Source organism: Pezoporus occidentalis, unplaced genomic scaffold (genome assembly GCF_034315485.1).
Source record: "Pezoporus occidentalis ecotype Australia unplaced genomic scaffold, CSIRO_AGI_Poc_V1 ctg24, whole genome shotgun sequence".
Taxonomy (NCBI): Eukaryota; Metazoa; Chordata; class Aves; order Psittaciformes; family Psittacidae; genus Pezoporus; species Pezoporus occidentalis.
The window spans coordinates 24,177-39,812 of record NW_026914285.1 but is presented as its reverse complement, the minus strand read 5'-3'; the positions used below and the strand labels follow the sequence as shown (position 1 = coordinate 39,812).

At 48.3% G+C, this 15,636-nt stretch overlaps 1 protein-coding gene across 1 annotated transcript; it reads right to left on the bottom strand.

Moving 5' to 3' along the window:
• Window positions 1-1,964: 1,964 nt before the first annotated feature.
• Window positions 1,965-13,900, bottom strand: LOC134165377 (phospholipase A2-like). The gene is made up of 4 exons (XM_062622067.1): window positions 13,161-13,900; window positions 9,774-9,939; window positions 4,309-4,415; window positions 1,965-2,209 (listed from the first exon to the last, which is right to left on the bottom strand). Exons 1-4 carry the CDS (start codon window positions 13,495-13,497, stop codon window positions 2,046-2,048), a joined length of 774 nt encoding a protein of 257 aa, XP_062478051.1. The 5' UTR covers window positions 13,498-13,900; the 3' UTR covers window positions 1,965-2,045.
• Window positions 13,901-15,636: the final 1,736 nt, after the last annotated feature.

Here is a 15,636-nt window from a genome sequence, read left to right as displayed (position 1 = left end):
GCTCCATGTAGCTTGAGGTGCAGCTTTACAAGAGTCACTGGAAGATGCAAAACCTGCAGGTGGAACAACTTCTGACACCCCAAAAATGGAGCTCTAGATGGAATAAAAGCCTTTACCTCAATACATGTTGTCTTTGGCATTTTATTTTTGTTAGTCTGTTTCTTTTTCCTGCGGCTTTTCAGACACAGTGGCATATTCAGCATCCTCCTGCAGCCAGGAGCAAAACAGCCTTTTGTGAAGACATTTGTATTATTGACTGCCAAAACTCACTTAGTTTGACCTCATACCTCTGAATTTAGGCTCTGATGAGGTACATTGCATCTTTCCCTGCCATTGCTTTTTATTTTAAAGGTAGTATTGAAGTTTGTTAGCTGTGCTTCAGAAGAGACGGAAGGAGCCTGACCTACCCAAACCCCACAGCTCCCCAGCTGCTAACACCTACCCAGAAAATCAAATGTGTTGCTTCTGGGAGTGCAACCGTGACTCCTATCTGTCTCCACTTCCCAATATAGAGGCTCTTGTCCTGTTGGCTTGATAGAATCAAAGAATGGTTAGGATTGGTAGTTCCAATCCCCCTGGATGGGCAGGGACACCACACTAGATCAGATTGCTCAAGGCCTCATCCAAACTGGCCTTGAACACTACCAGGAATGAGTCAACCACAGCTACTCCGGACAGCCTGTTCTAGTGTGTCACCACCCTCACAGTAAAGAATTTCTTCCTAATATCCAGTAGCCCCCTTTGAGATACTGTAAGGCTGCTATGAGGTCTCCACGCAGCCTTCTCTTCTCCAGGCTGAACAGCCCCAACTCTCTCAGCCTGTCTTCATACAGGAGGTGCTCCAGCCCCCTTATTTTCCTTGTGGCCCTCCTCTGGACTTGCTCCAGCAGTTCCATGTCCTTCTTATGTACAGGACACCAGAACTATGCACAATACTCCAAGTGGGGTCTCATGAGCCAGAGGCTTGCTCCAGCTTACAGGTTTGTACCAAAAAGGCAAAGGTGGCCAACTTGAATATAGCTACCAGGGGCTGAAAGAATAGGATTTTGTTTTACTTTTGCCAGAAGGAAACTTAGTGTTTCAGTATAAGCCTGTAATGCCCTTAAAATGAGTGATGAAAGATTTGTTTGATGTGACTAATGTTCTCCACTGTCCCCATTTCCTGACAAGAAAATATTTGATTCCCAGGTGATCAGTAACCAGGGGGTATGTCAATATAGGAGAGCACCTCCTGTATGTATAGGAGAGCACCATATCAGCTCTGAAGCATGTGTACTGGGTAGGGAATAAGTTCTTTTGCAAAGTATGGGTGTGCCTGCTAGCAAGTAGAAGTCAGAAACCTTTGCTGGCTTTGCAACAGCAGTAGGCCAGCGTAACTCTGCTTACCTCTGAACACATCTCAGAAGGGTCCCCAGTGCTGTGAGGCAGGAACATGAGGGATAAGACAGCTGGCTATATAAATTAAGAAAAACGCACACACACCATGCAAGAAAGGATGGAGCCCTGCCCTGGGCCAGACTCTGCTTTTCCTTCTGGTGGGAAGCAAAATCCCTTCAAGCAAAAATAAAGAATAAGGAGGCTTCCTCCCTCTTTGATGTCCCCTCTTCTGCAGGTCCAGGAAAATTAAGTGGGTCACTCTGCTTCCATTTTGGCATGCCGCAGGACTTCTGAGGCCAGTGTATCTTTCCCAGAGATGGTTTGTTTCTTTGTTGGTTTGTTTTAACAAGACAGCCCAGCAGAAATCTCTACGTATTTTCCAGATCATGTCTGTGGGAGGCAGGTCAGGCAATGTGAAAGGACAAAAAAGCCATTTGGTGATGGGTAATGCGTTCCCACTATGCTGCAGACCAGACCCTCTGTTTCTGGGAAGGCCATGATCAGAGCAGGATCTTATATTTCAGCATGTATGTTACCCTGTTACTCCTCCCCATAAACCTTGTCCTGACAGAAATTCTCTCACACCATTGTTATCCCTGGTAAAAAAGGTAAAATTTTATTCCAGTGCCTTCAGATTCAAAGGGTTATAAGAAAGGTCCTAAAAAAACCTACTCTGGCCCCCCATATCCAAAATGGCAGGTGGGATGAGTCTGTCCACATAAAAAGTCTGGCCAGAGGACAAAGTGTGGGTTGTATGGGGCTGCTCCCCAACACTTGGCTGCCTCTTGGTCACATAGGCACACCATTTTTTCACACCGATCTGTCAGGTTATCTGCAAAAGGAAATGTGAGTGAAGAATGAGGGATTCTGGATGAAGGCAAGAAACAGTTTCAGGAGGAGCTATTCCATAATAAAGCAGCTCTTAGGGAGCAGAGGCTGTGGGAGCAGGAGGAGAGAAGGACCAACAAGTTGTATGTGTGTAGATCTGGCCCTCCCCTGTGCTGTCTCTGTTGATAGGTCTGACCCTAACTGTCACCAAGAGCACCAGAAAGTAGCCCCTAAACATAAACTGGCAATGCCTATACAAATCTGCCCTGCTCAGAGCACTCCCCACTTCTAGAGCTGTGTGAACAATGGGGGCTTAGTTCAGTGGTGGAAGCTAAAAATTATTTTAGCTTAGCCTGAGCTAAAAGTATTCCATTTCCCTCCAGTCGGTCCATTTCCCTGCTAACTCCTCCCTTTGCAAACCAGACCAATTTCAAAGGAAAAACAATGCTGCTGTGAGAGGAGCAATCTCCCACAGGGACATTTGGAAACTGAGGGTGTAAAAGCACCCACCAGATATCCTTCACTCATGCTCTGTGAGTTGCTCTTATATCTCTTTTGTCTGAATGGGATCAGGTACTATACCTTCACAGCCCAGAAAAACCTGCTGTGCGGTAGCCTGGGGTAGGAAATTTGCCTTCTGAACACATCTCTAGAGTTCCTTCCCATGGGGGATGTCAGGAGAAGTGAAGCTTGATGAGGGCTTGTGGAGAACAGTTAATGGATGTTTCTCAGGCCTTGTCTGGACATCAGTCTAAGGAATTAATGGTCTTTGTTTAACTAATGGTCATTAACCAGGCTGGAGCAACTGCAGCCCGGTGCACTTTTATGGGACAGACATTGCACGTGTCTGGTGGGCTCAATAGTACATCTCACATGTGCAGTGAGGGTTGTTCCTTCACAAGAAAAAGAATTCTTTTTTTCCATATAAAAAGTAGCTAGCAGACAATACTGGTTAGCTATGGAAATATGGGTAAGTGGGAGGGAGAGGAGTTATATATTAAAATATTAGCCAGCACTTAGCCATTCTTTAGCCAGGACTTTGTACTTAATAGGTTGTTCTGGCACTTGGAAAAGAGCAACTGCAGATACGCTGTGCCCTGTCCCATACCTGCTACCAGATTTTTAGCTGCTGGAGAGGCTGAAGACTGCACCAGTAGCCTGTGGAGTTCTGATAAAGACGAACAGACTTTTAATGTTCAAAAAGCAGCCTGGGTCGAATGGGAACAAGTTTTACTCTCACATGTTTCTTCTCAACCTTTCAAAGTGTTCCACAATGGATTTTACCACCAGGAACTTTTTGGAGGCTTAGAAACAGAAGTGAAAAATTCTAAGACTCAAGTCATCTGGTGTATGTCAAAACAAACTGGTGTGAGCCACTGATGAGCTGTGCCTGTGCAATTTAAGACCTCGGCTGGGTACCAGCTGTAGAGCTGAGCACAGCCTACACTTGCTGTATGCCTGAAGATCTCAAGAGCACTTGATTCTGCAAGCCTCAAAATGCCCGCTGAAGCCCCAGGGTTTAGGCTGGAGGCCCACATGAGGCATGCACACAGGCTGGCACCCTCCTTCACCTGTCTTGCATCCACGTGTAATAGCACAGCTCTTCTCCAGCAGTACACAGTGGTAAGTAAAAGAGTGAACAGGCCTGCTGGAAGGAGGGCCAGAACTGCCATGGGAAGACCACCCCTGCAGACCATCACACGGCTATGGGGGGAGGTCAGTGAGGAGCAGGCATACTTAATGGGAATGAGTGCAGAGCCTCCGGAGAAGCATCTGCATCCCTGCCACACTGAGATGGCTGATGTGTGCGCATCACGGCCCCAACTCCCACTCCTCCACCTCAGGAGGACTCAGGTTACCTGGAATGGTGGTGCTGGAGCTCCAGCCTTCCTACAGCTCCAGCTGGGGACTGTTGGCAAGCCTAGCGATCCAGGCAAGGGATGGGCAGAGAGCTTGCAGGAGAACAGATGCTGCCTAAAGCGGCTTTGAAACCAGCTCACCATACAACAGACCTACCCCTGAGGCCCACAGAGCTCTTAGGTCAGCCTAGTGCCTGCCAAGGAGGGAACGAAGCGAACCCGAAACGAGCAAGCATTTCCTTACCACACTGCACAGCGTTCTGCTCACATGCCCACTGGTAGCGCTGCACCTTGGGGCTGCAGCCTTCCTTCTCTGCCTTGTCATAGCAGCAGTCATGCCTGTGGCAGCACCTGTGGGAGAATAAAAGGTCATCCTTGGGCATCCTCCTGCATGATTTGCTCAGGGGCGTTTGCACGTACTCAGGAGTGCTGCAGTCACACACAGCTCACAACATCAGCGTTTGCCCCACCTGGTCAGTAAATGATCTGTTGATGAACCAGCATCCTGTCACCCCTGTGAAAGTCTACGTGGCTCAGGAGCTCATTAATGCCATATTTGCTCCTATGACAACCGTGCTTCTTCCTCTGAGCTTTTGTGCTCAGAAGGGCAAGTGTGGTCAATACATGCTAATCTCACTGGAAGGGACCTGGTATGTTCCCATGAAGAGTGTGATCGTGGCTCACTGGCTCAGGCTCAGACTCCATCCCAGGATTTGGAGTCAGGATGTGTTTTGTAACCTCAGCATCCCCAGGCAACTTCATCTCTCCAGTTCACGTGGGCCTGCAGCCTTTGATCTATCCAGTTTCTGAGGGCTGGCTACAAACGCATCAGCCTCAATGCTGGAATTCATATCAGTTAACGTCAGATGCCTAAATGTAAACATCCACAGCTAAGGCACCGAACTGTACTCCGTTTATGCATGTCTGGAGGGCAGTTCATATTACTATACTGCAGAGAGCTGCCACACGTGAAAACCGTTGCATTTGCAAGTGCAATTGCATTTCATTGACCATAGAGGGGGCTGAGGGTGACTAGCTCAGTCTGACCTATAGACTGAGATGCTTCGCACTGTCAAGTACTTAAGAATTTATAGACCATTTGACCCCGCTTGAATTTTATTCTGGTAATTTAGGGGCTCAAAATACACCAAGAAAATATTCAGCAGCTATAGATTCCACTGCCGAATAACAAAGGTTGCTTCAATGGTGCAAGCTCAGAGGCTGGAGCCAGAGAGGAGCAATCTCCTGCATTTCCAGAAGCTTGTCCCTGCAAGAGCACTGGGACTTCACAGAGAAACTGCTCTACTGACTGGGAATCATCGTGGCAGGCTGATCTTAGGGGTAAATGAAGAGCAGACAGCTTTCAGAGAAGCTCTTAAGTCTTGATGTTCATCTTTCAAGAGATTGACGAGGTGGCCCAAAGGGAGCATAGCTGTGCTGGCTCCCCATAGATTACCAAATCCATCTGAAAACCTTGACTGTCGTCTTCAAGACCTGAGGCCAACATACCTGAAAAGTCAGTAAAAGTCTGGGATCCATCATTGTGTCCCTCTGGAAAAGTGGGACAACCCTGCAAGGAGGGCAAGGTCCCTTGTGCAGGAACCAGGGCTTCTCTGGAGACCCATCAGGAGCTGCTCAGTACCTTACCCGAGTGCTCAGGACCATCACAGACTTCATCATTTGGCTGCAGGATTTTTTCCTCTCAGAAACTTGTTTACAGCTATGAGGCTAGTGAGCAGTGTGAGGTGATAAAGCCCAGGGGAAAACATAAAACTATTTTGAAGTGCACCAACCACTGATGCAAATTCTAATAAAATCACTGGAACAAGATCAGGGGAATCATGTGAAAGGGACAACAGAATCAGACCAGTCGGCTCCAATTCAACCTTCATTCAAGCTGCTGTGATTATGCACAGGCTGAATTTAGTCCAGTGTGCTTTCCTTGCTGAATGGGCTCCTAGTTTAGTAGCTGGAAGTAGCAATTTCATCCCACAGAGGAGTCTCCCAACAAAATGCCTTTTTTCTCTCAGCTAGTGAAGATGAAACCTGTGTGATGACTATGTCCAGACTACTCACTGCATTGTGAAACCTAGAAATGTAGGTTATCAGGAGCAGACTAGTATCTCCTTCCATGCCAGCCCCTCAAAGGACTTCAGAATGGGACTCAGACCTGTGGGATATATGTATCTAGATGCTTTCCCATGAGGAGTTACAGCAACTGCTGTAATTGAGAAAACTTTATTCAGCCCATAGAACCAGTTCTGCTGGATAAGATGGCAGTAAGAGGCTGTGGCTCAGATCTTTGTTGGTCCCGTAACACCTCAATCCTGGGCTTGTTCTGAAGAGGTTAGAGGTGAAAAGCCAAAGGAGAGAAGAATTTGCAGCCTTGTGGACAGATTGAAAGCCTCAGCATTCTCCAATGTTTGAGTCCCTATACAGTGTGTCATACGATATGACAGGGATGGACTACAGCAGTGAACTACGACTGAGGCTTGTGTCATTTGGAGGAGTTGCTGTAGCCCAGGGCATCCTGGCTAACATACCTGAACCAGCAGCACAGTCTCATCCATTCTCAGGGAGACGACAGATGGCAGAGCAGGCCCATCATCAGTGTCGCATATATGGGACACAGAGCACATGAGGCCGTGGTGGAGAGCCACAGATTGGGCTGAGCTGAGGCAGAGCTGTAGAAATTGTAGGGTTTGTGAGGTCTGGGGAGTGAATCAGTCAAGTTGGTAAAGTTGGTGTCAGTGATGGAGGAGTGTGGGGAGGAGGAACAACCTGAAGGTAGACAGGCAAAGGAAGGCGTTAGGAGCCTGTGTGCCAAGGGAATGAAAGTGCTCTTCATGGAGAGACAGAGGGAATTAACAGAAAAAGAGGTACGAGAAGTGAGGACAAGTCTTGGAGAGGGCAAAAGATGGTCTGTGAATCAGGCAAGGACAAGCAAATGAGCACTAGAGAGATGTGCTAGCTAACTGTTGCTCCGTATCCGGCTTGGCAGAATCAGTGGGTTGCATAAATTCTGCAGGACCATTCTGCTTCCCATCAGACCAGTTCCTCCTGATGATACCCATAACTGCAGCAGGGTGACATGTGGCTCACATCAACACAAAGTGAGAAGACTTTGGCTCATATTTGACAAACATCCCTTTCAGATGTGCTGAAACTGCACTGCCAGAGAATAAAGACTGATGAAACCTATCACTGTCCTTTGCCACCTTCAGATGGTCCCCTCCTGTCTGGAAATGCCCTTTCCTGCACCTGGGTCAGAGTGTGGTGTTAAGCTTTTGACAGTCTGCTAACGCTCGGTTAGACCCATGCAAACAGAGCCAGCCAACACTATGTGGGAGCACTGCTCAACAGGTATGGAAAGCAAACACAACTGTGTCATCTACTGAGTAAACAACCTGTTCATCACGTCTGGGCTATGAGACAGCACTAATGGCTACAGACAGCTCCAGCTGGTCCTCAGGAATCAGCTGATCAGATTCCTGCCTCTCAGCAAATGCCATTAGTAAGAATTTGTCACGTTGTGTTTGTCGAGTTAACAGCACCATCACTGCTGTGCATCCTTTTGTTTTGCTTTAACTCACATATGACACTTTGATTGTCATGGTATTTGGTGTTTTCAAGGAGATGCTGAGCACCTTCAGGTCCTGCTTTACAAAATGAGTGCTGCAGCCATCCAGGGGAACACAAAGGAGAAGGAGAAAGAAATCTATTGACTTTATGCAGAGGGAGTGCCATTATGGCTCAAAGTCAGTGTGTGGAATAAACCCTATAAAAGGATTACCCACTCAATGGTATTTTTAATTTTCCCACAGAAAAGAGGTGCTCAGAAGCACTCTAGCCCTGTCTAGACAGATCGACTGAATTACTCACAAGAAAATTACTCCTTTTGTAAGGGTCTCAGTAACAAACCGAGAAGTGTCAAGGGGGTGAGTAATTTGAAACAGTGTTTGTCACCCTTGGCCAGTCATTTTGCCACTCTGCCTTCCTTCTGTTTTAGAATGACGAATATGAAGAATGTGGTCACTTTGGCAGACACGAGTACTCAACAACACTGAGCTTTGCAGCAGTGCTCAGGAACAGAAGATTCCTCCAGCAGCCATGAAATGGGAATTTTTAGGGCTAAATCTAGTGGGGCATTGCCAGTTCCTCCTAGCTAAGAACCTGACTGAAAACCTTTTTGTTGGTTTTGGTTCTTTGTTTTGTTTTGGGTATTTTTTGGCAGCCCAGCATTGCACCTAAGGAAAAATAATGAATGCACATAAAGGGTCAAGCTTCCCTTTTACAAACCACCTGGCGTTTTGAGGCATTTCCAGCTGCAGAGTCTCATTTTCTGCCATTAGGATAAAAAACATATCCCATGGAAATCAAACGGCAGCAGAAACACTGGCTGATGAGCGTGTGTCCATATATTATTCCCTCTAGCTGTTTTTTCAGGAGTGCTGACCACTTGCATCTCCCAGAGTCACCTAAACTTGGGGGTCACTCAACCTCTATGGAAAACAGCTTTTAGGTGTTAGCTCTTCAGTAAAAGTACTCCAGATGAGTGAAGTCGTGCTTTACTTTAAAGGCCTGCTTATGAGAGCTGGTACAGGGCTAACAAAAATTACACCACCTTACAGACACTGCTGTAAGTGGTGATAAGCCAGTCTAGAGATAGTACTGAAAAGTAAAAGAAATCTCTACACATGAAAGCGATGACATTTTGTAGGCAGCTACTCATCATTTCTAAGTCCCCTATTCATAGATTTCATAGATGAAATGTTTCATAGATACAAACCAGGGATGCGATGAGAGGGCTTTGGAAGTGAAACATCTCACTACATCAATGAAGACAGTTCCACTAGTTTCAAGGGACACCTGTTCTTTCATGCCCAGAGGAGCTGGTCTTTAACCTTGGCATCTTTTGTTCCTTTTTTACCCTTTTTCTGTCCTCTGCTAAAAGCTGCACTTGCCTATTAGTAGCATACAACCTATCGACTGTAGATGAACAGATTCATGTGCTCTGTCTGTGAGGTTTCAAACCAGATAAGATTGCAGGTAACAGGCTCAGAGCACACAAAAGTCCACCATGCTCAAGATTTAAATGTATGCTAATTGCAAAGTACAAGGAAGAAACCTTTGATTGCAACACCTCCTAGACTCATTGCTTGTAGCCTCAGGAATAAGCACAGCATCTTCCCTACCAACAAAGAAAAGGGGAAATAACACAATGCTCTCCCCTGTTGTTGTTCTTCCTCTATTCGGTGTGAATTAACAGGCAATGAAGGCAATGGGATTTATTATTTCTTGCAATGATCTGGATTTCTTCCAGAGGATGAACACTGATATTCCCATCACAGCCATTTTCAGGACCTGAGTGAAACAACCCTCCAAATACCTTGATCACTCCCCTTTTTTTCAGGCAGGGCTTGCTCTCTATGAATAAACATGCAACTATTTCAGGAAATCATATCCTGGTTACTCCTTTGCCCTCCACCCCACATAGCCCCAAGAGCTTTGGTCCCATTCAGAAGGTGGCTAAGCCCTCATTCAAACACCAAGTGATACGTGAGTCCTCACAATTCCCCAGTGATGTTCGCATGTACTGAATTCCCTCTCTATGAGGTAGCAGTGAGTCCGTGGAGTCACCATAGTATACACGGGGAAGAGTGGGGAGATCTGCACTGCTTCTGGACACACAGTTGGGGTTCTTCTTACCAGTCTGTTTTATCTTTAGGCCAGCCATGTCCTCCCAGTCCACAGTAGCATCCGTAGCCAATATACGCCAAGGGAGACCGTCCTGTACCACACGATATAGCTCCTGCCAATTCAATGATTCCTCGGGTGTGCAGTGAATGGGATTTTCCCAGAGCACCTTTCCAAACTGCAAAGACAGGACATGGCTACACACAAGGATTGAAAACGCTTCACATGATTCTCCTAAGTCCTTAGTGGGGGATTTTTTTGTTTGGTTGGGTTGGTTGGGCCCTGGCAATCTCATTAGCCATGACTTTCAGCCTGCAAAGTAGACTGTGTGGGGCCTTATCTGGGGGCTGGATGCAGAAATACCCAAGCCAGCTATTTCTGCAGAGATTGCTCAGTTCAAGCAAGACTCCCTAGCTCTGGTGCGCTAGGGTGTGATTGCAGCTATATGATACCTGAGAGCAGTGTACCTGGTTTAACAGAACATGTAGCCCAAGCCTGGCTTTATAGTGCCTGTGCCAGCACCATGCAGAGCCAGCTGGGCTTCACTGTGCCCCAGAGATCCCAAACCTGGGACAGCTATGCTGTGGTCCCAAGTGGGATGTGGAACAGCAGAGGACAAGTGTGCAACCAGACCTAACCTGGGCTCTAAGCAAAAATAGAAGTTTCTGTGTTACCCACGGTGCCTTATATTATCCAGATTTCCCCTACTATTCTGGATGTTTTAACCCCTTCTCCATAGAAGTTTCTGTGTTACCCACAGTGCCTTATATTATCCAGGTTTCCCCTACTACTCTGGATGTTTTAACCCCTTCTCCAGATCACAAAAAGCTGACAGTACTATTAATTTCTGTAGGGTCAGCTACAAGTCCCTGAGCCTGTAAAGTACACTTTGTCCGGGACAGAGTGCCTACATAAGCCAAGATGTATGTGTAGCAGCTTTCTTTTGAGCATCTGGAGGTGCTGGCAACACTTACCTCTGCTTCCGTTATTACATTCCATCTAAGTCATACATCAGGTTGGCTGCATTAACTTTGACGAAGGGAGCTCTGTGTCCTGTGTCAGTGGCCCCCAAACTGGTTGGGGGGGTTTCGAGGTACAAGTCTTTCCAGCAGGGTTGTCATTCCACATGTTAATTTGCAACTCTCCAGAAATCACAGGCTCTACCTTGCAGTGACCCTTACAGAAACCAGGAGTGCCCTGCCCCAATGCTCAAACAGCTTTGATGCTCAGCTGCAAACGTTGGTGCTTATCATGTTAAGGATAGCAACAGACAAGAATATTTCTTGCCTGTGTCCACTGTGAAGGACCAAGAGCACTTCGCACTGCTCTATCGTGCATGGCAAAGTTACTCACCCCTAGTATTGAACCCCACAGACTGACTGCCTACCCCATCAGTTCATCCCACCCATGCACAGCCACCCCAACAAGAAAAGCCTGCTGGAATGGGGGGTACTTTGCAGCGCACTCAGACGGAGAGGGAGATGATGCTGGGAGCTGGGAACCCGCTACTGAAGTTTCTTTGCCTCCTGCGCGTTTGACCTCTTCAAAGTGCTGTGCAAACACAGACTAATTAATCCCCTAAACCACCCGAGGACGCAATACTATTTAAAACTGTTGCTTTCCTTTTAAAACCCAGCCTCTAATCCCCTTCCTTGGGCTTCACACCCAGGATCTCTTGGGCTATCTCACCCCTCTAGCCTGATTGAGGCACCAGCAAGGACAAGGAGGGTCTTTCCCCATGCAGAACAAGGCAGGGCTTTGCTCCTTCTCTACAGGCCAAGACCTTCAGAAAGGGGAGTGCTGCCCCACAGCATTTCCCATCCTGCGATTGGTGCCTCAGGCTGTGCTGGTATGGGTTTCACATAGCCTCCTTATGCTTCCCGGAGCATTCCTCAGGGATTAAATGCACATTCCTGAAAAAGTAACTGCGCTGCTCACCTAAACACTGCTTGAGTGTTCAGGTTTCATGCTAAAAACACATTAGACGGGTGTTATTCAAAACTAAGAGATGACCTATTTCCCTTGTCTAAACAGTGGGGCTCCAGAGTTAGAAAGGGGCCCAGCTCCCAGGTGCCCTAGGGGGAAATCACAAGCAGTGAGCTGCCCTGGATTTTGGGTTAAAATCACACGTTTTCAACCTGTTGCAGTTTGCAGACCCTCAAAGTGAAAACAAAAACTTCTCTGTAGGCATTCAGGCCTCCTGACAAGCAGTTTGCAGGTTTTTCAGCTGTCTGTTGCTGACCTCTTGGTCTGCTGGTCACTGGCTAAGGCTGGTGTAAGGTAACTGCAGCTCACCCAGAAGAAGAAAGACCTTTCTTCTTTTAGGGGTATCTCTGAGGATCAAGGAACTGTAATTACAGTGCAGAGCTACTCATGAAAGTGGAGAGAAAGCCCCAAAGGGAATTGAGTCAAAGAGACTTGGTTAGTGTGCTTAGGGCTGCACGCTCTGCAAGAGCTTGAAGTCACTCCAGCATCCAGGCAGCCTCTGATGTTCCCACTCTGTTCTTTGAAGGCTGGCTGGGCTCTGAGCTGATGTGTTGCTGCAGCTGAGAGGTCAACCCCAGCAAGTAAGCTTCAGTATTCAGGTGCATGGCTAATAACTTGTCCAAGAACTGAAACTGCTTTTTCTATGCTGGGCAGCTCAAGACAGAACAGCTGGGAAAGCCTTGAAAAGGTCTGCATCTCCCCAGCAGCCTGCATTTAGCCGTTAAGGAACATGCACAGTCATTAGTTATACTACTAACAGGGCACCTTAGCAGAGAACATACCTGCAGGGAGGGGAGCAGAGGTGGATCTGACAACTCACACATTCTATTTCCTGCTTAAACGGGCAGTCTTTGCTGCGGATTAAGTCAAGGTTTAGGTGTTTATTTCAGAACTGCACTGCAGGTATAACCTCAGTCCTGACAGCTTAGTGTAACATCGTCTCTGCGTATGAGGGCTTTGTGTTAGCAGACATTTATGGCCCTTTTTAACAGCCTTTTTAGAAATTATTTTAACTTCAGATAAATTTTAAACTGCGTACTCCATGGTCACTGATAGAACAAGAAGGTACTTCCAACTGCCCATGGCGGGGGGTGGAACTAGATGACCTCAAGGTCCTTTCCAACCCTAACTAGTCTATGATTTCTATGAAGAGACGGAGATACCAACAACTTTGTAGCAGGAAACTATTCAGAAGGAAAATGAGCTATGTTTATACAGCCCCAGCAACGCAGACCGCTAGCAAGGTGGGCAGGCGGCTCACTTACACAGCCCTTGCTTATAGAGCTGGAGAGAGTCGAGCAGTGCTTTGTTTTCCTCTTGGCCAACACACGGCTAGGTGCCCGCCGTGAGGCTGGCAAAGCTGACAGCAAGCGGAGGCACGGGAAGGGCGAGGGGCCGGGCGGTGGTACTCACCTGCCTGGAGCAGCAGCAGTGCCAGCAGCAGGCGGGAGCCCATGGGCAGGTCGCTGTCACGCTCCGGTGCGCCGGGGTTCAGCCGCTGGGCTGCCGAGCGAGCCGAGGTGCGGTTGTGCTTAGGCAGCCTCCCCAGCCCGCCGCCTGGCTTTATATACACATGGCTCTGCGCCCGTCTGCAGCGAAACACCCTCTTCTGCGAGGTCCCGAGCCCAGCACGGGTCCGGTGTGTGCCGTAGCGGGCTCCCTGCTGCGCGGGGAGGGCGAGGGCTGGCTCTGTTTGCCTGGCATCGCCTTTGGGAGGGAGGGAGGGAGGGAAGGGCTGCTGGAAGGGCATTAGGCTGGCGGTCCCTGGGACAGCCTGAGACACCCAGGCACTAAGCTGGGCTCCTTCAAGCTGTTTGCTTCCAGACCCTGGTTAACCTCTGAGTAGCTGCGGAAAAGGGAGGCCTGAGGCTGGGCTTTCTGTGGCTTGTGGCATCCCTCTGGCAAGGATTTTCTCTTTTTATAAGCACTCTTTCCAGGGTAATTTTGATTTTGTTTTTACATTATTTTATTTTAAGCCTGATTATTTTTCACATTTAAAAAAGGAGAGACAAAACTATAAAAATCCAACAGAAAGAATACTGTTAGGTGCAAGTGCCTAATTATAAACTGACCAACAGAGCTAATTCTGTGCCACTCCTGAGAGAAAAATACCTTTTTGGCCTGTTGCTGCAGCTGACTGACACCAACTGATTTCTTGAGGACTCATCAGTATGTGGGTCCCAGCTTCTTCCCCACAGAAGCTGGGGACAGTCCCATGGGGCAGCTGTGCTCTGGTCAGCCAGATCGGCAAGGTGGCCTCCCTCTCTCACAGCCTCTGCTTGCATGGGGCAGCAGGCAAGGTGAGCAGCAGGGATGGCCACAGCTCTTTTGCTTTTGGGGTTGAAACAAATTCCAGCCCTCCAAGGCCTTAAATCGCCTGCCTTGCTTGGTATAGCAGCCATCTGTGGATGGGGTCTAAGCATCTGCCCCTCCCAGGTGTGGGTATTATGGGCTGGGAGAGGAAGGGAGGAAGGCTGCTTGCCCCTTCCTCTCCCAATACAGGACTACCTCAGCAGCACCCCTTGCCCGAGTTCCCCATGGTAAAGCCATGCCTGCCTTCTTAACGGCATGGTTTTAAATATTTGCTTGCTAAATATTGGTACTTGAACCAAAGGTCAGCAGCAAGGCATTCACTGGGATGCTTTCTGCCGGGGCCAGCCCTGCTGCAGCAGCTGGCAGTCTTTGCTGAGCAGGATTTCAAGATCCAGTGTAGATCAAGTGATACAGGGCAAAAGGGACAGCAGAATCCCTGCCCGCCACCGTGATGGGCTGTGTGCTGGCAGCAGCGAGGGAGGAGGGCAAGGGGAGCACCCCGCTGCTCTGTGCCCCAGCTCCTCCACTGCACCGGAGGGCCCAGGAGGAGCTGTGCAGCTCACACCTCCTGCCCTCAGAAACTCCCTTCAGTAATCATGTATTTACTCAGGTAATAAAGCCAAATCCTATGTATGTGAGCTGTTGCTGACTAATATTTAACCTGAAGAATGTATGTTTGTGGAAGGAGGATGCTGGAGGGTGGGTGTGCTGTATTTGAGGGCCCTGCGGATACAGGTCCTCAAAATGGGAAGTGCAAAGAAGGCAGGCTTTGAAGCAACGTGTGGGATCTGTGTGAGCAAGACACCCTGTTAGAGCACGCTCTATCCCTGACAGATGCCTGACAGGCCCTGCTCAGTGGGGACCAAGTGGGAGTTTTGAGCAACCTCTGCAGATGCTCCACAGGATTCCTGGGATCCCCAAGGCCAGAGAGCTGCCTCCAAGTGCCCAGCTGAGGTGAGACTGACTGGCCTGTAGTTCCCTGGGTCTTCCTTTTTATTCCTCAAATACGATGGGTAATAGTTTGGCCACTTCATCTGCGAGTTCCCTCAGGACCTGCAGATGCATCTCATTGGGTCCATGGACTTGTGCACCATCAGGCTCTTTAGGCGGTCTCAAACCTGATCTTCTCCTACAGCAGGCAGTTCTTCATTCTCCCAGTCCCTGCCTTTGCCTTCTGCAATTTGGGTGGTGTGGCTGGAGCACTTGCCAGGGAAGACTGAGGCAAAAAAGTTGTTGAGGACCTTGGCCTTCTCCATATCCCCGGTAACCAGGTCTCCTGTTTCCTTCCAGAGAGGGCCCACATTTTCCCTACTCTTCCTTTTATTGCTGACCTATCTATAGCAGTTTTTCCTGTGCCCCTGACATCCCTGGCCAGATTTAATTGTACCAGGGCTTTAGCTCTCCTAACCTTATCCCTGGCTCCTTGGATAATTTCTCGGTACTCCTCCCAGGCTACCTGTCCTTTCTCCCACCCTCTGTAGGCTTCCCTTTTGTGTCTGAGTTTGTCCAGGAGCTCCTTGTTCACCCATGCAGGACTCCTGGTGTTTTGCCCAGCTTCCTCTTTGTTGGGATGCAT

Excerpts from the sequence above, each read along its gene's own strand:
- LOC134165377 (XM_062622067.1), bottom strand. The coding sequence starts at position 13,497 with ATGCCCTTCCAGCAGCCCTTCCCTCCCTCCCTCCCTCCCAAAGGCGAT. Across the intron at positions 9,940-13,160 it reads ACTGCTGCTGCTCCAGGCAG|TTTGGAAAGGTGCTCTGGGA; the intron begins GTGAGTACCACC and ends CTGTCTTTGCAG. Across the intron at positions 2,210-4,308 it reads GCAGAACGCTGTGCAGTGTG|ATAACCTGACAGATCGGTGT; the intron begins GTAAGGAAATGC and ends TTCCTTTTGCAG.